Source organism: Trematomus bernacchii, unplaced genomic scaffold (assembly GCF_902827165.1).
Source record: "Trematomus bernacchii unplaced genomic scaffold, fTreBer1.1, whole genome shotgun sequence".
Taxonomy (NCBI): Eukaryota; Metazoa; Chordata; class Actinopteri; order Perciformes; family Nototheniidae; genus Trematomus; species Trematomus bernacchii.
Window position 1 is genome coordinate 1,036,941 of NW_022987723.1, and position 22,256 is coordinate 1,059,196.

General features: G+C 42.8%; 3 protein-coding genes across 3 annotated transcripts; 2 read left to right on the forward strand and 1 right to left on the reverse strand.

Annotated features, from left to right (window-relative positions):
* The first annotated feature begins 248 nt into the window (after positions 1 to 248).
* On the forward strand, positions 249 to 7,823 carry LOC117493827 (endophilin-B1-like). The gene is made up of 10 exons (XM_034144398.1): positions 249 to 1,255; positions 1,460 to 1,601; positions 2,910 to 3,038; positions 3,362 to 3,495; positions 4,013 to 4,105; positions 4,668 to 4,751; positions 4,855 to 4,878; positions 5,901 to 5,990; positions 6,157 to 6,257; positions 7,238 to 7,823. Exons 1-10 carry the CDS (start codon positions 1,199 to 1,201, stop codon positions 7,821 to 7,823), a joined length of 1,440 nt encoding a protein of 479 aa, XP_034000289.1. The 5' UTR covers positions 249 to 1,198.
* A 5,283-nt stretch (positions 7,824 to 13,106) lies between these two features.
* Positions 13,107 to 14,824, forward strand: LOC117493866. The gene is made up of 2 exons (XM_034144432.1): positions 13,107 to 13,306; positions 14,035 to 14,824. The coding sequence occupies exons 1-2, from the start codon at positions 13,171 to 13,173 to the stop codon at positions 14,631 to 14,633; spliced, it is 735 nt and encodes a 244-aa protein (XP_034000323.1). The 5' UTR covers positions 13,107 to 13,170; the 3' UTR covers positions 14,634 to 14,824.
* A 1,910-nt stretch (positions 14,825 to 16,734) lies between these two features.
* Positions 16,735 to 21,915, reverse strand: slc35g2a (solute carrier family 35 member G2a). The gene is made up of 2 exons (XM_034144375.1): positions 21,651 to 21,915; positions 16,735 to 18,339 (listed from the first exon to the last, which is right to left on the reverse strand). The coding sequence occupies exon 2, from the start codon at positions 18,311 to 18,313 to the stop codon at positions 16,958 to 16,960; it is 1,356 nt and encodes a 451-aa protein (XP_034000266.1). The 5' UTR covers positions 18,314 to 18,339; positions 21,651 to 21,915; the 3' UTR covers positions 16,735 to 16,957.
* Positions 21,916 to 22,256: the final 341 nt, after the last annotated feature.

A 22,256-nucleotide genomic window follows, 5' to 3' on the forward strand; every position in this document is an offset into this window, starting at 1 on the left:
TGTGTGTGTGTGTGTGTGTGTGTGTGTGTGTGTGTGTGTGTGTGTGTGTGTGTGTGTGTGTGTGTGTGTGTGTGTGTGTGTGTGTGTGTGTGTGTGTGTGTGTGTGTGTGTGTGTGTGTGTGTGGTCCAATCAGCTGATCCTTCTCACAGGAGCACCAATTACAGCAAAGTGTTTGCTCATGAAAGCCTTAAGAGGCTGAGAAAGCCTTTGTGAGGTTAGTAGTGTGAGGGATGTTGGATTTCTTTTGTAAGCAGGAGTTGTGTTGTCTAGTCATGCGTTCAGACACTCAAGCGGTCACTGTATTTTTTGTAATTATTTTTCTTATTTTTGTAAATGCCTGGCTGCTGTTCCAGCTTTCTTTTGGATAACAGTATTGTTTTTCTTAATGAAGAGGATCTTTCCAATCCAGCACTGGATATATGGGCTATTTTTGAGGATTTTAAAGATTCACTGTTGTCTTTTTACTTGATGGCATATTGTTTTCGTGTCCTAGAGATTTTCTCGTTGAATAGAATTCACATTTTGTAAATATGTCACTTTTTTTATTGTATCTTTTGTTGGGTGGCTCGGCGCGTTGAGATTAAGTTTTTATTTTGAAAGGCTCTACCGGAAGTTTCGGGGAATCTTTTTTTGTTCTCATTATCGGAGATTTTAAATCATATTTGTTTCTTATTTTCACCCAGGTAAAGACCGTTATCAGATCATATACTCTCATTAATTTTCCGCCAAACGTACTTGTATTTTTTTTTAAACAAAACACGTTGCGGTGACGCTAGCGTTTAAAGCAGCAAATGAAAAGCCCTAAGGAAACGGAGATAACGGTAAAGACAATAATACATGGATGTATAAACCTGACATAAGGCCTGTTTGTGTAATTAAAAAATCAGCCGATACAGCCTAACAGACGTTGTAAACAAACAAACAGCCAACTCGTCAGTGAAGGAAACACACGGCATGTCTGGAGGATAAACCCACAACAACACACGGTGCCTGCTGCTGCACGCGCGCCGTCTTCATGGGTTCGGTTGCTCGGTGATAACAGACTGTAATCTGGCCGGAGGTTAACGGTTGTTGTTGCCATGGCGAGGTCAGCTGCTGGTTGCTGTCGTGGCTCTCTGGGCTTTTTATAGTCCTGCTGGACAGTTCACGTTCTGTAGGACAAACCGAAGACAGCGCGCGACCTTGGAGGACGTTGCCATGGATTTAACGCGGCTGGCTGTGGATGCGGGTCAGTTCATCAACCGGGCCGTTCAGGTAATAAATGAACGGTCATGTAGGAAATAAGTAACGTCAGTTCTAATTAAACACGTTATGATCGCTGTCAATTGTAACCAAACCGTGTTAAGACGTTAATGTCACCCTAAATGACGGGTTTAGGACAACCAGTCACTTTCATAGCAGCAGGTCAATAAAACGATACATTAAAACGTGTTTTTGTTTTTCTGTGATCCGACCCAGTACACGGAGGAGAGTCTCGGCCAGGCGGAGAAAACAGGGCTGAACTCCGGGCTGGAGGAGCGCCTGGCCCTGGTAGAAGCCACCAAGACCTGGACAGACCAGATCATCTCCCAGACTGAGGTTCTACTGCAGCCCAATGCAGGTTAGAAACTGTAAAAAAAGCCTTTTTATTCGTGTAGTTTATTTTAATGTTCAGCAGGTCCTGAAAGTATGTGATGACTGTCAGTTTTTGTTGCTTATTTGACAGATATGCACAGACAGTCGGCAGTCAGAGGGTTAGCTCACATCCAAGCCCTCATGCAAAGTGACTATCAATAATTGGTTTAAATCACATAAAATATTCATCCGTGATAGCTTGCCCATATTAATGAAAAATATGCAAAAATAATATATTTTATTATATTACAAAAACCTATATTAAATGTTCTTTTATAAGAAACACCTTTTTTTCATTACTGAGTTGTTATGAATTGATTATATGATAAGAAAATACATTTTAACGATATTCTAACAGCATCCATGTCATGTATGTAACTCTAAATTAATATCAGATATTATTACTACACTGGAAACATACTGTAGCTTCCATATCATGTGAATCTAACTGAACCCAAGTTGCACACACCTATTTGTATTTCATTTGAGTGTTTTCTATTATCATATGACAATATCAAAACAAATATAGGTTGTATAATATTGTACTGTATATAAGCCAAACAGTTTGCTCTGATGAACACATCCGTTATGGCTGCACCAAACTAAAAACCAGTTTAAAACAAAGACGTGTGCTTTATTTCCAACTAATTGCTACTATACATTTACACTCTACATACAACCACTGAATAATGACTCTGCTGTTTGCTCTTCTACATTAGAAACATCCCCTGTGTGCCCTTCTGTTTGCTCTGCTGTGATTGGCCTGTTCAGATGAATAGGGATGTTATTCTTTTGCCTCCACTTACCTCCACTAATGGAATCATGAGTGGTTGTGGTCTGCAGTCTATCAAATAAGGGGGGCACTCAGATGCTGTAAAAGTAAACTCATGTTTGTTCAGCATCGAGGATATAATTGAAGATCGACCAAGGGCTTTTAGTCTCTATGAAGAATAATCTTTGTTTACACTACAACATATACCTCATGGGCCTATTGCAGAGACCAGCCATTTGCATTCTGTCCACTGTCTCACATTATGTCAGGTGTCAATGCTTGTCCTATAGAACATAGAGGCATGTAGTGGTCATGCTTCGACAATAATTGTTTTCTACTTTTATTTAACAGTGTTTTTTTTAAAGATTTTAATTGTAATCTTTCTATTATATATTTATGTTTTTGACTTTTGCAGTGCTTTTTATCTTAATTGGTTTATTGTGCATAAAATATAAAAACACATTCTCAGTGTTTTTTTAGAGAAGATAAACCTAAATGAAGCTCTTGATCCTTGATGACCAGGAGCCCGGTTGGAGGACCGGCTGTATGAGCAGCTGGACTGGAGCGTGCCCCCTCGGCCTCATGCTCATGAGGTCCTGGGAGACCACATGACCCAGGCTGGGCTGGAGATGGGGTCCAACACACCCTATGGTGAGTCAAAGTCAACTTTATTCTTTCAGTTTGTGTGTACTGTACAGACAGAGAGATCGAAATACCGTTCCCCACAATCACGAATAAAACAAATATAGATAAAAAATAATATATGTATGCAAATATCTATATCCACACAATCAACAGACACATTTAAACATATGCACACATTAAGACCTAAATAAAAGCACAACAATCAATATATACAAAAATAACAGTCACTTCAATATCTGTGTACATTTACATTAATAGGGATAGTATTGACATCAGTAATAGCCAGTGTGTGTTCTTCGATTAAGAACATCAGTATGTTTTGTGTTCAGGAACTGCACTGCTCAGGTTCGGAGAGACTCAAAAACGGCTTGGTGAGACGGAGAGGAATTTGGTCCAAAGCACCAACATCCACTTTCTCACCCCTCTGAGGAGTTTCACCGAGGGAGAATACAGAGCCATGCAGGTGACACACACACACACACACACACACACACACACACACACACACACACACACACACACACACACGCATTGCCCTTCTGATTGTTTGGATGTTATTCCCGGTAATTGCCTCTCTAATCTCTCCCTTTGTTCTATTGTAATGCAAAGTTTATAGATTGTTTGTATACCTAATAGCACAATGAGTAGGATTTTCCTCAACAAAAAAAAAATGTAAAGACCCATGCCAACATAATCCCTACTAGAAGTGTGTGGCGGCGTCTGCCTTTCTCCTTTCCTTTTATATCTGCTGTGTTCTGGACATTTCTGGGCGTCACCCTTTATAAAAACATAGCCACCACATGCAGATTGTCAACATGCAAACAAATGGAAATCTAGGAAAATGGAACACAGGCAAAATTAGGCGACTCTGAGGAAGACTTTTCACCTGCTGGCGAGCACTGTTACACTGTGTTTACAAACCACACATCATACCAATTGTGCCTTGAACATGGCTTTAAAAAGTGTTTGTTTGTTCATAGGATGAGCGCAAGATGTTGGTGAATAAGCGTTTGGACTTGGATATAGCTAAGACCAGACTGAGAAAAGCCCACGAAGCCGACAGAGAGGGCAGAGTGAGTAACGAGTCTTGACCTTCACTTATACAGTAAATATCAGTGTCCTTCAATACATTTAAAGGTCCCCTATTATACGGTTTTTCATCAATATATTATAGCTCTCAGATATATACAAAACATGTCTCTGAAGTGTTTGGCTCCAAATACCAAAAAATCCTTATGACATCACAAAGTGGCCAAAATCTGATCAGCTCATTTTCAGACAGGTTTTTATATAAATGGATCAGGACAAAAAGTGAGAGAATCTTTTTTCCTGAAACTTTCAGAGTCTCTTTACACAGAGGGGACACATGTTGATGTAGAAGAGACATGAAGAAGAGGGGACACATGGTGATGTAGAAAAGACATGAAGAAGAGGGGACACATGTTGATGTAGAAGAGACATGAAGAAGAGGGGACACATGTTGATGTAGAAAAGACATGAAGAAGTGGATTTTGCATAATAGGTGACCTTTAACATACTGGCATCAATTTAAAAACACACCAAAATCCTTAGTTTCTTTTTTTAATCATACAGTAATATTCTCCCATTCCACGTTCCTGCTTTTCTCTTTGTCAGAACCTGAATGCAAACCCGATGGAGGACGACTACATGGCTCACGTCTCTTACATGTTCAGCTTCCTGCGGGTCAAATGGCTAAAGGTCAGTGAACCTAAAGGAACACGAACATTGACAGGCATGGCCGAACTTGCTGTTTGGTCACTGAATTAGTCACTTTTCATTCTCTGTCTCTCTCCTTCCCCAGATGTGGGCTCAGGAAATCTCTCAGGTGAGTCCATGCTTATCGTTTCATGCACACAGGAACTGATACAACTATTCTTCATGCTGTTATAGAGGGAGACATTTTAAATTACACTTCCAGCTGTTATATAATTGTATAGAATAAAGCATGTTCCTGTTATGGCGCGTTTCCACTACAGCGCGGAGCACGGTTTAAGAGGGCTGTGACGTCAGCGGCCCGTCTTTGGTTGCGTTTCCACTTGGCCGAGTACCGGCTGGCGGGTCCTAATTCACAGTTTTTCTAGCCTCATAAAATCGTGGGTCTAGGGCCAGAGACAACGAGGCTGAGTCGGGCTGAGTATGCTAAACTAGAGAGAGCATCGCTGGCAAGGGGGCTACAACTACAACAAGATGGACATATTTGACCGTGATTTAATTGTAATACACGTTTCAAAATGATGCCGAAGTAACAACATACTGATACCGGTTAGTAAAAACCATGAATTAATGCTTTGACAAGTCTGCAGACAGACGGCAGGGGAAAAACCTTTTAAAATGCTTGTTTTCTAAATGGAGATTGGCTAAGCTAACGCAGTATATGCTCCGACCGTCCACACTCACAACAACGGCCTATACAGACATAAATAAAGCAGCGACTGTATTCGCCATGACACAGGCAGTCTGTGGTTTGTACTTGTTTAACTTTTGTCTAGTTTCTGAACATATATGAGGAGCTGTGAGCTCTGAGTGCTAACAGCTAACGGCTGTGTTGTTTTTCTGGGGTTCTCATTGAAGATGACGTCACGGCTCCGCCTACACTGCGTTACTATAGATACTACCCCAGTTCCTAAACTGTAATGGAAATGCGCCATAAAGTGAGCCAGTCCTAACGAGGCCTAGCCATACCGAGCGAGGCCGAGCGGGGCCGTGTAGTGGAAACGCGCCATTAGTTTCAGTGATAGCTTCTATTGTTTGGCTCATTTGGGCTTAGTTCTGGGTATTAGTTTTAGCTACAAAGTTGGACATCTTTAGAAAATATGACCAAAGATGATTTTGTGTGTGTGTGTGTAGGCAGAGATGGAGCTGGGTATCTGTCAGAGTCTGTTCAATCGACAGACAGAAATTACAGGACGAGTTGTGGAAGGAATCAGCAACACTCACGTAGGTGCACACAAACACACACAGAAAGAGAGAGAATTCACATCTCTTGTCTCAACAAAGTTTTGTTTTTATTTCATGGATTTTAGAGTTGTTGCCTCTATAAATGCACTGTGTGCCATCTATCTTGTGTTTTATGTGTCTTGTATGTTGGTTTTCCTTTTTAAAGACCAACCACATGCGGAGCCTGACGGACTTTGTGGAGGCTCAGGCCTGTTACTTCGACCAGTGCAACCAGCACGCTCAGGAGCTTCAGAAGCAGCTGGCCAGGTCTGTATATATGATTCACAACAGATAAAGACTACATTTTTAAGCCTTAGGCTGCCTCCTTGTTCTCTTTCAATATTCTGTCTCAATGAGAGTCCAGTTTTTTCTTAACTAACTACAATTTGCAGTTGTTGGGAAAACACTGAATGTACTCTTCCGATATCAGAGTCCACATGATAACAAAGGTATCCCAACTGTAGCTGTGTACATGACAGGATGTATGATTACCTAGAAGAGCATCAGGACTGTTTGAGGCATATGATAGCTATGTGATTAACATGATGATTCAGCCTCTATGGAGATAGACATATGACAAGCATGATCATTTCTGACGTGGAGCTAATCTGAAGTAAACATTGAATACTGCTTTCTATTCCTCCATCTTGTGACTGTGTAACTCCCTCTCTTGGATATCAGCATGTGAAGGACACTGCTCAGGAACTAGTTGATGCTCTGTATGTGATGACTACTTCCATTCTGGAGAGGATCAGAAATACATGGATCCTGAGATTGAAGCTCAAGCCGGGGACGAGTGATATTTTTCTAACAGCAGTTATACTGGGAAGATTGTGATTTTGAAGCTTCTCAATTTTCTCAACCCATGTAGTGTTTCTTTCAGAAAATTATACTATTTCTTCATCTTAAAAAAAGGTCACAAAACTGAAACACATAAACGTTTATGCTTTGGAGAATTGGGGTTTATACAGGACACTACAAAAATGTCCTATTAATGAGCTCTCATGGAGTGAACATACTTTTTTGCCCATGAAAATAGGAACATGATTTAAACTGTTAGATTCAGAAGCCAAACACCACCTCAAAATGTATGTAGTATGGCATGGGATCCAACTTTTTATATTCCAAGCTATAACTCTGGACATCTGGGCTCCCAAAGAACACAAGACTATTGAGAGCAGTATTAAAAGCAAATGAATATATTTCGCCATTAATGACTTATGTTCTGATTTTGTTTCTCCTTGCAGCATCCCAATAGTCCTCTGCTCCAATAACTGGCAGTTAGCCATTGGTGATGAAGTTACGCAGCTGTCCCCAAACAACCACGTAGCCAATGAGCCTGTCGGGTTAAATCAGGTCACTGCAGTTCCCATCGAAGTTCACAACAACCCAGACTTCAGCCAGGATTCATGGACTGCGAATCCACCGGCCTCCACTGAAAAATCAACAGCTTCCACTGTAACCACACAGCAAAATAACAATCACAACAACAACAACTTATTTTCTGATCGCCCAGCAACCAGCCACTGTTCAGTCGTCAATCAAGCACTTCATCATGTCTCTACAGCTAACTCGGACAGTCATTGCACCAATCGCAGCGCAGCGCTCAGCAGAACAACGAGCGCACAAAACACCGCCGCAACTGGTAGGGGGACAACAACAGTTCCCCCACCTTCTCATCTCACTGGAAATGAGTCTCACAATGGGAATGCATCAGCCAGTGACACCGCAACAACCGATGACATGACAACTGAGACTTTAACAACCAATGGCATGTCGGCTGAGCCCCAAACAGCCAATGAAATTGCAAGCAAGCAAGCAACCCACCATTAACGGAGAAGATGTCCAGGAGTCATCAGCCAGTCAGGATATGGGTCAGTAGCTGGGACTGACATTAGATTGAAGCTTGAGCAGTAATTAGCAGTCTTCTTCAAACAATCAGACTGCACTATAAGGAGCAGATAGACTATCATTAGACAACATTAATTAATCCCATAGGGAAGATCATGTGAAGTGGTTGTAAAAGTGCTTATTTTTCTAAACGTGATATAGTGCCACATTCATTTTAGCCTTTAACCATATAATATTCATGTTGTATGGAAATGATGACTGTTGTGTATCAGTCCCCTCTTGTGGCAATGGCTGTAATATTTTGGACTGAAAAGTGGATTTCAGACTCTTTAGATAACTAACCAAACTAATGAAGCTTTGTGCCAAGTATAAATGATCAGTGTGAAAACATTGATTGATGTTGAAGTGAATCTGTGTGTTTGTTTCCATGTGCACACTGTCGCTTGTGTTTACAGCTTTTGCCAATCTCTTACACCTTTAAAAGGAGAAGTGTGCTGTACCTGTTTGTGACTCTGCCACCTCTGAACTCTTGTTACTGCCAGTTGAGCTCATTTTCCATCTGAAACATGTTACTAACATGTGTTTGTGACTCCGGCCAGGCGCCCAAACACCAGGCTGAACAGGACCTTTATGCTGCAGCATGGGTTAACATATGTTGCCTCATGCACAGTCTGGGTGTTTCCCCTCACACACAGTCAAATCAAAATACGCTCTTTTACCCTTTTACCCCATTAGGTGAACTGGGTAGAAGTTTCCAAGTCCAGATGTTGTTAATTCTCTTTGTGAGGGCAGAAAGGCTCTAACTGTGGTGTGGGTCTGCTCTGGGGACCCGGGATGGAAACACACACACTAATGTAGCAATGACCCTACTGATGTAATCATGAATCAGCGCTTTGCTCTTTGTCGCAATACATATAGATGTGTGTGTGTGTGAATAAATAATCGCTGCCAGTTCTAAACTGTGTGTCCATGCAGTCATGTTGTACGTTGAGCTGATGTCAGCGTGAGGTTTGATTCATGTAAAGATGTGGAAATAAATATGCAAACAGTGAGGTCATTTCAATCCAAGGCAAGTGTGGATCTTTTTCTGTCCGGTCGAGGTGTCATTTCCTCGCCTTTTGCTAGTGCTATTTCTTATAGAACTTACACACACACACACACACACACATTCATTTCCTTGTTGAGGTCTTGATCCTGCTTCCCGGACCAAGACCAAGTTATATTTAAAAACAATTTCTGACGCTGTAATGCTTGGCTTCCTTCACTGATTGCAACATTATGAAAATTGTATCAACCGGATAATTGGGTCAGATGGTGTGTGACGTTCGCCACAACCTCTGCACACACACTGAAACACTACTCCAAAAACGTGTGTGTGTGTGTGTGTGTGTGTGTGTGTGTGTGTGTGTGTGTGTGTGTGTGTGTGTGTGTGTGTGTGTGTGTGTGTGTGTGTGTGTGTGTGTGTGTGTGTGTGTGTGTGTGTGTGTGTGTGTGTGTGTGTGTGTGTGTGTGTGTGTGGCTCTTATTTCACCACCTCTTTCCTGTCTGTGGTTGTACAAACAGATTAGATCAATCAAGCGGCAGTTATGTGATATTGATCCGAGGACGGTCAGCAGGCTCTTGGTTCAATAACGCTTTTATCACACCGCTATATCACCGATACATGTTAGAGGGGCCTCACAGGGGGCACAGCCAGTGCTTAAAGAACAGATTCAATAGTGTTTCATTCCTGTGACTTTCCTCTGACTCAGCAACACAATAATAGATTCTCCTCAATCTGTCCCTAGCTGCTCATGACTGTGTTTCCACCACACTGACACAGCACAACACTGCTATGTTCCCAAATCAGTTTTATAATGTCCGGTACAAATCCTGTCCGTCAGCAGATGCGGCAGATGTCTCTCTCGCTCTCTGTCTCTGGTGCTCTTGCGATTTCCTTCTCATCTGTGAAGCAGGAAGGAAGAGAAAGTTGAAATGATGTTTTGCAGGTCTGGTTGAAATGAGTGAGTTATGGAAGCAGAAGGGAATTGGGATATTTGTAATTATATTTGTCTCGGTCGTTTCCTCTACCTGACGAGCAAAGACACAGACGAATAACATTTCTATGTATAGAGGATATTTTGTTATTTCTCATTCAAGTTACATTTACCCGGTAATTCCCACTGATGATGGAAAAATATGATGTTTGATTTGGTTACAAATATCAATCTGTGACAATATCAATAGTTCAAAATGGGTAGACACTATGCCAATGAATAAATATACGACAAATCCTTATACTTAAAAATCAGTATAAATGTGGTGGATGATATACATTAATCAGACTGAATGGCTTTTATATTAAGTAACTTATCTGCTCTTTCCCTGATCTGTAACAATATATTTAGGCTTCCTTCAAGCATTCGACACAACGTTGGCTTAGATTTGTGTGCATTCAACACACGTTTGAGTTAAGTGACTGCTAAATACTAAAGGCTGACGGTCATTTGTAAAGTGCGTCCATGCGAGAAGATCCCCAGGTATACAAGACTGCATAAAAATGTATATTAATTCCATGTGCTTTAACAGCTATTATTTATTTAAAGAGAAATTAGGTTCTCGAGTCAGTACTGAAAGCCAGTTTCAACTGAGCCCATTGACTTGGACATATACAGTCCTACCTGAGAGATCATTGCTAAACCTGCAGTATTCTTAGCTCAGATATGTATTATTTTGAATCCTAACTGCACTGTTAATAGTGAAGCAATAAGTTATAACATACCAACCAATGAATGCAGCATTTTAACATCATTAGACATCATTATAAGTCAGCTATATTCTTACAATGGCTCTATTGTTTTACAGAATGCTGTATTTCAATCACGTCTCCATGGTTTCTTCCACTCACCTTCCTACATATTGCGGCAATAAAAGGGATACACCCAGTTCTCATTAAAACCGGCCCGTGTTGGCAGACTTTGCTGTGTTAGTGTTAGTGTTAGTTTGCGGTTTATTCATCAGTGCGGTCCTGTTGCTGTTTTTAGCCGATGAAGTTGTGCAACACCCACTGTCCCAGTTTCAACCCAGTTTCAAGACTCTCTGTTTTCGTCAGGATCTTTTTCCTTTCTAATCCTCTCAGGTCTGGATTTAATGAGAGCTAATACACTAGAAATAGTCTCCTTAAATCCAAAGGTCATCCTCTGTCCGTGTCTTTTGCCTCTCCATCTTCCTCTCTCGGCTTTGCTTTGCCAATCCTTTCATCAATCATCACTCCTCCTCCTCATCACTGTGTTTCTGACAGCTACACTGGAGGTGTGTGTGTGCAGACCTGGGTAGTAAAAAGTGTCTGGTGGCTGCTGATAAATGTGCCTTCTCTTTTATGGAGGCATGATCCTGACCTAAATAGAACAAAACATTGAGACCAGTGAGAACAGGATGATATCACCAACTGTTTCTGACATGCATACACTGGGTTTTATATAACACCTGCAAGTTATATTATATAAATGTATTGCTTTCCTAAGGAGAATTATTGCATTTCCTGGTTTCCTTATTTCTCCTAATTATTGTATTTTATGGAAGTGGGCCAGGGAACTGCGCACACTGGAGTGAGAGTGAGAGTGAGGTACTTTTGCTGCCACGAGATAATAAAAAATCAAACTTTCCTCACCAACTATCCTCTCTCTCTCCAACTCTCTTTATGCCACTACTTCCTCTGCAGGTGCTCTCTTTTCCTGAGACAAACCTGCCAGTTTCCACTAGAATAAGTCCCTCTGCTCCAATTGCAAACAGCCAAACAGGTAAAACAAACATAGTTACTGCAGACAGACTGCCATCCGCAGGGGGAACTCAGTCTGGAGGTCTGCAGAGAGAAGGTCGAGGCTTTTCCTCTAACCTTGACACGTCCTTCTTCTGCTGCTTAACACCAACACCTGTTGACCAGAGCCCTATCAGGAAGGAAAAGGTCATTTGGCCTCACTGAGAATTCAATAACTCTTAATTCTAACTTGTTGAATACCTAATCGACCAGGCAACAAAATACAAAAAAAAAACATTTTCCAGAGTTGCTTGGCAACAAAATGTATTTTAAAATGGTAAAAACATACTTCTTATTGCGAGCTTAAATAACAATCCAGAGTCTGAAATGTTGCAATTTATTTTGGTTAAGGGCTCTGGTGTTGATGTGCAGGGAGGGACTCTGACTCATCAGTTAAAGGTTGAGAAGGCAGACAGACCTACAGAGAGTGTGTGGATTTAAATGTCTTACGAACATCATGTAAACTCTGACTGTGAAGGGCTGTGAAATGCAACAAATTGGCTTCTCGCCATAAATAAAAAGGACCTATAAGTCATTAGATCTTGGCCATTGATATAAGGGTTAATTTAATATAACATAGATTGTGTTTCTATATAGTTTAGTTTCAAGTATTGTATAGTAGTTTTGTCCTTTACTTCTACTACTCCCCAAGTATTTTTTTCATCTGTGCCGTTTTCATTTTAAAACAATTATACATTTTGTTCTAATTCAGTTTCTCCGTCTTATTTATACAATTTCTATTCTCCAAGTATAGGAGCTACAACTGCATTTTATAGGGCAATCATCTATTGTACAATTACAACATAGTTGAATGGTGACTGATTTAATAAATGCCCAAATATCAAATGATATGGGGACAACAAATATATGTAAAAAAAAAATATGTATTGTGTTTTTGTAATAGTTGTCTGGGTGAGATGTTATGATGAACAGCAGCATACGTGACAATTTGAGGATAATATAAAATCGTAAAACGTACTGTTATCGTAGTGTAGAAAAGTCATTAATTCAGCGAACTGACCCTGTCATATCAATCGCAATATCTATCTAAAGTTTGATACCTTTAGCTAACTTTATCCAGCATAAGCTCAATAAAGTAAGGCTGTACAGTGGAGGGGAATGACTATTTCTACAACAGCCTTGCTTAAAAGACAGTAATAAAGCAGTGTTTTGTTCTGCCTGGTGGTGGGTCTTTTCTTTCTCCCTGTTTTTCTACTTTTTCTGTTTCCTCGTCTCCTTTCATCCCCCCCGAGCTTTCCCCGTGTCACTGTAACGCTGCCTCTCTTTCCTCATAATGCCCCTTATTTCCCACTCGGTTGACATTTGACATATTACCTCCACTGAAGCATTACTCACCCAACCTCCACAGCATCCCCCTCCTCCGTCCCTCCCTCCTTCACTTCCCTCCTTCTGAGTTTATAAGTCAGCAGCAGCCACAGTTGGCTCAGTGTAAAGAGCTGTACATTTAGTGAAGGGGGAGAAACTGGGTGACGAACACATCTGATATAAACACTTCACATTCGGGGCTTCATCATGCATGTGTTCGGGATGTGGCGTGTGCTGTGTGTGCTTGGCTTTTTTGGAGCATCCTTGTGTGTGAATGAAGTTGAGTTTGAAGGGAACTTCGCAGACAGCTACGACAACGAAATCTCTCAGGATCAGCAAGAGGGTGAGTTTTGTTTATTTGTCCTTTTGTCAAATTTCTCTCTCTGCTTGTTTCAACAGATGGCTCAGTGTGAATAATGTGTCCACAGCTTCCATGCATGATTTCATTCAGACAATAACATTTGAATAAGAATTCTTAAACACACTTGGATTTATTAGCTTTGAATGTAAGTAACGGTGTCCCGCAAGGGTCTATCCTTGGTCCTATTTTAATCACAAAATACATTTTTATTAAATCACCACATTGTCATGTACATTTTATGCAGATACCATCTTAAGCCTTTATAGAAGAGACTATTGTATATTATTTATGTGAAAACTTTTAATGCTAAACACATTTTGCGCTCTCATATCAACTGAAAAAAATCTGATGTCATGTTCGGGGTTGATTTGATTTTAGATGCAAAGGAAAACAGTTTTAAATATTACATTATGTAATAAGTAACAAAAAGTTAAATGCAGTGCTAAATTAAAATGCTTTTATTTCTACAAACGTTGTTACTCATCCCATTTAAAAATATTTAACACCCCTTTCCGCTTTGTTTGAACTTGCATTGCGACTAAAGTTGAAATGATCTGAAACCTGACATAAAATGTACTCTATATTCCTGTTTAAAAGGAATACAGATATTTGTTCTTGTTATAAAGTGCATTTAATATGTGCTATAACATGCTTGTTATATTATGGGACTGTATAACTGATGCATCCCTGTTGTTGTTGTTGTTGTTCAGAAGAATCTCCAGCTACGCCATGCCAGCATGCAGGTTTCTCCCGCTGGGATAAGCTCTTCATCGCTCTGGAAGACTCCCACATGAGGCAGAACATGTTGCTGCAGTCTCTGGAGCAATGCTGTGGAGGAATGGCGTCTCTCAGGACCCAGGTGGACAAACTGGGTAAGGGGACATGTCATCAGTGCCGACCCAGCCTGGAGTCAGCATGCAAGGCACAAGCTGAGCAGGCGAGTGTCAAGCTTCAACATGGCTTGCTGAAACTCCACAGTGAGGCAGAAGAGAGGGAGAGGAGGTTAAACGATACCTTGCACCAACTCATGCACATCGGCCATGACGGTAATGCCCGGTTGAAGCGACTTGAGGAAAATAGAAGCCAACCAACACCGAGACCCGGGGGTTTAGGGGCATTAGCATTTGGCCTGGGGATAAAGCCATTCACGTCAGGAGTGCAAGAGCAGGAAGTTACTCCACCAATGGACACGGCCACAATGGAAAGGGCCCTGGTTGCCATAGCAACAGAGCTTCAGAAGGTTCACCTGCAGCTGAGCAGCGTGATCGAGCGGGCGGGATCACTGAGGAAGGAAAGAGGGGACACATGATTGGCCCAGAGGGGGGAAACGAAATTACAAAATAAGACTGGGGACGCTCCAGTGCTAATGCTTTTGCACATGCTTGTTTTTTAATGTTTGATTTTTATGTAAGCTTGTTTTCGTCTGATGACAATGAATCTAAATGTACCATAAATGTAGTGGGTTTACAATAAAGAATAAAAGCGAATTAAACAATCTAATCGGCCTCATGGAAAGGTTTCCTCCCTCCTCCCACACAGTCAGTTTTAGAACACTTTTGCCCACACTTTATTTGTCAGTGTTTTATCCTTTTATGCACGTGCCAGAGTTTACACCACTGTCTCAATGTTTGTTTAGATGTGGCGGTTTCTGCAGATACCGACAACCGCAGATGTTTTGGATTGTCTTCAATGCAGGGCTTGTCTTCCTCTCATTAGTTGCTTTAAGAGTGTCTGAATGCAAAGAAACCACAATTTACAATGCTCAGGGTGTTTATGATTTGTGAAACCCTGCCAAAGCTATTCCTGGCACAACACACACACACACATTAAGTGTTATAACTTTTTGCAGACTGGAGGTTCTTGCTATGCATTTTTACAGTTTCTGTGTGGTGGTCGCTGGTCCCAGATCACCTCTTTATTCATTTTTAAAGGGTTCTTTTTTTTGTTTTGAGGAGTTTTATTAGCGCTAGAGTGGAAATGGGCAGAATGCTGGGAGAAAGCAGCAAAAGGAAGAAAGAAATAGCTTAAAACTGAGGGGGGAAGACAGGTCTACAGGTTTATTAACCTATATGTGATAATATTATTGTGTAGGAAAGTGCTAATTTGACATTTATAAACCGGTCATAGGTTTTTTTATGTCGGATTTGAACCTGCAGATTTACTAGTTACAGCAATCAGATACATGTGGTAGATATAGAGGTCTTACATAGTAATGAGTAGCATTACATATTATTCAAGTCAATTATAACACCTACAAATTGTGTGACTGAATGCATATATTTCACAACTTGGAAAAATTGAACAAGAATGGGGCTTTTGAGCCTTATGTGATTTTAATTTGGCTAGCGCACTGACATCACTCCAGTATGTTCACTAATGAAATGCTTAACACCATGGCGTGTGTGTGTGTGTGTGTGTGTGTGTGTGTGTGTGTGTGTGTGTGTGTGTGTGTGTGTGTGTGTGTGTGTGTGTGTGTGTGTGTGTGTGTGTGTGTGTGTGTGTGTGTGTGTGTGTGTGTGTGTGTGTGTGTGTGTGTGTGTACACCTTTCCTTATAAATGTGAAGCTGGGCGGAGAAATATGGGCTAAATCTGAACGGTTTTTTTCAGGCCTTTTTCTTAAATGTCACACCTAACAAGATGCAGTAACAGGGATACTAGCTATTTCATGTCAATACTTCCTACTACCCCTGTTCCATACTTCCATACCCAGCATGCACACACACACTTTTCTGTTCAATGCGGGGGCAATTGTGTTCATGAGCAGTCTCCATCTGTGCAGTTTGTGTGAGGATTTTAGTGAATGGAGGCTTAGTCATTTCCTCTCATTCATTTCTTAGCAAAGAGAAAGAAAGCAGGGGCTACTGCTGATGGAAAATAGAGGAGAAGAGGCCGGGAAAACAAGAATGACAGTGCTTCTGTGTCTGACAGGTAGTTATCAGACGTAATGACTGCTCCCCACACATCTTTTTATCTGCCAGCTGGCCAAAAGCAGCACAAAACCCACCCAACGTCAGCCCCCCTTTCTGGTCTGGCTTCCTCCTTTTTCATCTCTGTCATCTGCCATCTCTCCTTTCTCTCCGGCTTCTTATCTGTATGCCAATCCCATCATCTTCCCTCCCTCTCCCCCCATTTATCTTCGCTCTGATTATGAGCCTTGCTTCTCTCTCTTGCCTCCCATCTCCTGTGTTTTCTCTTCCTTGCCAGCCTCCAAATAGATGTCGTCTGTACTCGGCCAAACCTCAGCTGGCTGGTTAAACTGATTGACATTACAGTGTTGTGAAATGTAGCCAGTATATTACGCATACAACAGGAACACACACACACACACACACACACACACACACACACACACACACACACACACACACACACACACACACACACACACACACAGTCATCGGGAGGTGACGGACTGATGGCAGAGTGCATTGTGTTCATCAGAGAGTTTTAATTTCACGTCACATAGTCACTATAACACACAACACAATATTGGCACTTTCTCAAAAGCAACGAGGACAATACAAAATAGATTAAGCTCCAATAAACATTTAGCAGTCTCTTATTTACACTTGATTGAATCTCATGAAGGAGGGGGAAGACCGGGAGGAGTTGTGGATAGGTGAGAAGAGATGTCTATTTGATGGGTGAGTCCAGAATCTCCTCATACTCTTCCCTTTGACGCCGCCCTCCCCCACGAGCCGGGAGCAGCTTTATCGCCACCAGCCAACCGACGCTGAGGATGACCATCACGTTCCCGACCACCTCCGGCGCGGTGGGAGCCAAAGGCAGCACGGCCAGATGCAGCAGCATGGCCACAGGCACCTCCAGACTCTGAGAGGCGGACACCAGCGACGGGTGGAGCCGGGTGAGGGCGTGCGTCATCCCCAGGAAGGCTGCGACCGAGCAGGCAGCCAGGCCCAGCACCAGGCCCCAGGCTTCAGCACTCATGGGCCAGGACAAGCCCTCCTGAAGCAGAAACAAGGAGACCGGGGCGAGCACGCAGCCCGTCCAGCTCACTGTGAACAGAGCTGTGCCCACGCCCACCCTCTCCTTCAAGGAGCGATACCCCACCAGAGCCAGAGCCATCCACAGCCCCGCAAGAGCCGAGAGAGACCATCCGAACGCACCCCGCCAGAACTTAACCGGGTCAGTCTGTGAATCTGAATTGCTCTCGTCTGCCGTGGGAAGTAAGACTAGCCCCAAACCACAGAGTCCTGCCGCTATGGTGATCCCATCAGCCAATCCCAGCCTCTCCTCCAGGAGCAGGAAGGCCAGGATCGCCGACAGCGCCGTGGTGGCCAGGCGCCAGGTCGTGGTGCCGTCTCCGGGAGAAACGAAGGTGAGGGAGGCGTAGGCGCAGCAGAGGGAGAGAGAGTAGGCCACGCCGTAACACAGCAGGCGGAGACGGTAGCCCTGTGGTCCTAACGGGTTCTCCCCCCTGTGCAGCGGGACCGCCACTGAGACCAGCTGCACGATGGATCTAACCAAAAGCAGAAACAGGGGGCCGAGGTGGAAGCGTTCGGAGGCCAGGCGGGTCAGAACAATCAAACATCCGTGAGCCAGCGCCGCACCTAGCAGTCCCACCCAGGTGAGCCGGGACGCAGACACAGACGCCTCCCCGAAACTGGCCAGCTGCTCCCCTACGCCTTTCCCAGACACCTTTGCTGCTCTGGCTCCCCCCTCACTCCCCTCTGCCCCCCCGAGAGTTTGAAGTTTGTTAGCCGTGTCCTTTTCTTTGGAGCCGAACACAGTCAGACGCCACTTCCTGCTCTCCGTCAGCTGCTTCTTGTCTGACGTCTCCTCCAGGAAGGAGCCAAAGTCCTCGAAAGACGGAGCGTCATCGTAGCCCTCGTCCCCCGGTTGAGGGAAGTGCGCGTGTACTCCGGGTTGAGGGGAGTAAGGGGCCTGCGTGGCGTATTTGGCAGTGACGGTGTGAGGGTGGATCTTTACTCTCTTCTTGGAGGTGTTCAGGAGGTGAGTGGACTCCATTTCAAAGCTGCAGTGACGGCAGGCACCTGCGAGGAAGGAGGAAGGACACTTTTAGAGCCACATACATACAGGATATATTTTAAACTCCTGCAAATCCTCTCTCTGCTTTCTCCCTCACGCTGTCCCTCTCTGGGTTGCAGCATCATATCTTATATATTTTTAATATCCAGGATAATAATAGCAGTGACTCACATCTCCCCGTGTGCCTGCGTGTTTGGCACAGATTGTACGTAAGCTCTGCCCGTCACCAGTTTTAATTGTTTTTTCTGCTTAATGAGAGTTCACATTAAGTTCATATTAGCAGAATCATGCAGAGCCATAATGGAAGGAAAACAACATTATCACACTCTTAGTCTTAATGGATAACATGACCTTCAAGGGTTGATAGAGACTGTTTGCAATGTCAGTTACGTAAGCAAGCGCTTCCTGCCTCATTTGTCTGTTATCTCTCTCTTTCTCTTCCAATGTATTTCTCCCCTTGTCTCTTGCCAGAGGCTGTATATTTAAGCAAGAAGAACTGTCATTGAAATGTTCAGCTTGTCAAAACATGTCAGTTTTTACATAAATAGCAATTGAATCCCAGGTGCACATTATGTCTAATCTAATACCTCCTCCTCCTCCTTAATCTCCCTCCCCTTCTGTAATTCATTTCTCCATCTCTTTAACTTTTCCCTTCAAGGTCCTGCTCTACGGATGACTAACTTTTAACTGATGTAGTAATAGCTCTCTGCAGCAGAGTGATACGGCTATGCAGGTGCTGTACGGCACACACCCACTGCTGCATTTCAGGTTGTAAAACACTCAGCAGTCCACTGGTTTCTCTGGGAAAGGGGAATACTTCCAGATTGCACAATGTGTATTCATGCAAAGGCACATGAAGCGTAGCGCTCAGTTATTATCCTGGTATACCTGTATCTACATAATCAATCACAATGGCAATGCTAACATGCTGATTCAGGTATGTTCACTATCTTACTATAACTACTATACCATATATATACTACTCAGTGTAGTGCTCCCTATCATATGTTTCCCATGAATAACCTATCCCTATCTTTTGTGTCCACTTTAATTGTCTTCTCCATGATGGTATGTTTGTGTTTTGATCATGTTGTGTTGCTTTTACCTCTTAGAATATTTAACAAATTGTACGGTGTCCTTGGGTGTCATAAAGGCGCCTTAAATCAAATGTATTATTATACCAGCATGATTAAGTTAGATTAATAATACAAAGTACGGCTGAGGCTGATGGTATAAATGGATAATAAAATGAGTTTGGAAGGTATTTGTTTACAAAGTATTGAACAAATCGAACTCTCAACTGATGATGGCAAAATATTCAAAGTTAAAGGTGGGGTAGGTAAGTTTGAGAAACCGGCTCGAGATACACTTTTTGTTATATTCCATGGAATGCTCTTAACATCCCGATAGCAATGAATATCTTAAGTGCTTTGACAAAAAATCCATAAAAAAATGTCATCTGTGGAAGCCGTAGTACTGTAAAAAGCACGACCAATCATTTTATCCGGCCCGGCTAAAATGACTGGATGGCCTACCTGCCTGTCAGCCTTCCATCTGTGCACAGACTTATCTCGTGCCCTCATTGGTCATGTGCGCGTTCGTGTGTGTTGGAGGAGGGGCTCTGTAAGGAAGTGGCAGATTTGTTCCGGCTGTGTATTTTCAAATTCTAGCGCACTCAAGCCGGTTTCTCCAAAATTACCTAACCCACCTTTAAGGGATCACCAAAGTGATTACAACTCATCCTAAGGGGAAAATGGATATCTATTTCCCTGCAACATGTCCAATAGTTTTACACACACTCAAAACTGCAAAAGTCAAGGCCTTGATGGCACAAAAGGAAAAGATGATCAAAGTGCAGGCAGAGCAGAAAGCAGGTAGTTGTGGCAGCTCACTGCTGCTTCTCACATCGTTGGTGGTGCAGTCCTTTTGATTTGGTAGGAAACGGGGAAAGCTGTGAATTAGTGGCTGCCTGTGTGGCCTTTACTCTCCTGGAGGTGTGGAGTCTCTCCTCGAATCAGCCTGAATTGCACTGTTATAAAATACACAGAAGGGTCATGCTGTGAGTGCTGCTATAGCAAAGAGCTCAGGAACTATTACAGTATGTGTTAAAGGGAAATTGTGCTTATTTTCAATGAATTTAATCTGAAAGGAACATTTGCTCTACGCTAAAATGAAGCATGAATCAGGGTTGAATGAAAAATGTGTCAAACTTCACAGCTCGCTGAATAAAATGAATGAAAAGAGTTTGCATAGATGACATTTGAGAGGATCTAGTCGTTTACTACCACCAAAGGTTAGAGGACACCCGATCTGCGGCTCTGTGAAAACACAAAGAGCGTAAAGAGGCCAGGATGTTCCAGTCTGACTCCTCTCAGTCGTAGTATTTACTGATCAGGATTGATGCAGCTCGCCTCTGCAATGCTGCTGCTGCTGCTTCCACTCTGCTGCTCTCAAAAGCTTCTTCACACCTTACACAACCTTACAAAAAACCTGCACACTGTCCACCTTGTCTATTTACATGTATCTTCTTCTATATCTGAATTGAAACGAAAATACATAATATTGGGCTGTTTGAAGGCAATTCTCTTTATAAATAGTACACCTACTGCCAACACGTCTAAAAGCATTGTGTGGTTGTTTAATTCTCTCAAGTGAGACTGACTAGAGCTAATATTTGCATCATATATCCTTTTGAAGGTCCATATAGTAGGCTATAGGTGTGCGTGTGCGTGTGCGTGTGTGTGTGTGTGTGTGTGTGTGGCATGTAGCATGTGATTTGTGTTTCAAACAGTGGGCGTCTGTATGAGTGAGATGTTATTGTCAAGGTTGTCAAGGTTCCTCAGTAATGCACCCCTGAGGGTTCACACACACACACACACACACACACACACACACACACACACACACACATAGTTTAGATCCAATTAAATTGTCATTTACATCATTCATACAACAGCAAATAGCTAGTCCCTGACTACATGACACCTGCACCTGCACATGCACGTGTAATGGCCCCCGTCACATTGAGGGTCTTTTTAAGCGTCCACCGACAGCATGTCTGCAGGTCTGATTGTTTATTCTACAGTGACAGCCCGATCCGTAACCCATGACGAAATCTTGAATGGACATAAGCGCGCGCTCGCTCACGCACACATTGGCACACGGGAGCTCAATCAATGATCCCGGTTGAGTCCTTCCCAATTAGTAACCTGCTGTAATCCCGTGATATTGCATTAGGTCGTTCAATCGATAAACCGACGTGGGGGTTATTTATAGCCTATGTTTAAAAAAAAAAACCTCCTTGACTTCAACTCACCTGCTTTCGAGCGGAAGGTTGAACTTCACTCTCGGTCAGCCTCAGTCATTTACCGAGCATCTCCAAAGCTCCATCACCCCTTATTGGCCATATGTTCTTCTCCTCTTTCTCCTGCTCCCCTCCTCTTTCTCCTGCGACAATCGATAGTCTCCTCAAGGGCAACGCGACACGCCTCAGGCCGGCCAGCTCACTGCTCTCTGCGGGGGGGAGACGTGTGTTTTATGGCGTCCTGCTGCTCGTCCATCACGCTCTGAGCACTGATACAGATGCTCCTCCTCAGCTTGATCAAGAAAGAGAGATGGAGAGAAAGGGGGGAGAGGGAGGGAGGGCTAATCATAACGTCTGAGCATGCGTGATATCCACTGAGCACCAGCATGTATCATTGCATGTTATCTGTCATCCCCTACTTGTAATGATGAACCTCGTGAGTGCTTTTGCCTCATTGCATACTTTAACAAACAATTAGATTGTTTTTTCCCTCTCTCTTCTTTTTTATGTTGCTATGATGCAAAAGTCCCAATGAGTTGTACTCTTATTTATTGCAAATTAGTTTGGTAATATGCAACATTAAGCTACAAAATGTAAACCATGGTTCTGCATGTCTAC

Excerpts from the sequence above, each read along its gene's own strand:
- slc35g2a (XM_034144375.1), bottom strand. The coding sequence starts at position 18,313 with ATGGAGTCCACTCACCTCCTGAACACCTCCAAGAAGAGAGTAAAGATC.
- LOC117493827 (XM_034144398.1), top strand. The coding sequence starts at position 1,199 with ATGGATTTAACGCGGCTGGCTGTGGATGCGGGTCAGTTCATCAACCGG. Across the intron at positions 1,602-2,909 it reads TCTACTGCAGCCCAATGCAG|GAGCCCGGTTGGAGGACCGG; the intron begins GTTAGAAACTGT and ends CTTGATGACCAG. Across the intron at positions 3,039-3,361 it reads GGGGTCCAACACACCCTATG|GAACTGCACTGCTCAGGTTC; the intron begins GTGAGTCAAAGT and ends TTTTGTGTTCAG.
- LOC117493866 (XM_034144432.1), top strand. The coding sequence starts at position 13,171 with ATGCATGTGTTCGGGATGTGGCGTGTGCTGTGTGTGCTTGGCTTTTTT. Across the intron at positions 13,307-14,034 it reads CTCTCAGGATCAGCAAGAGG|AAGAATCTCCAGCTACGCCA; the intron begins GTGAGTTTTGTT and ends GTTGTTGTTCAG.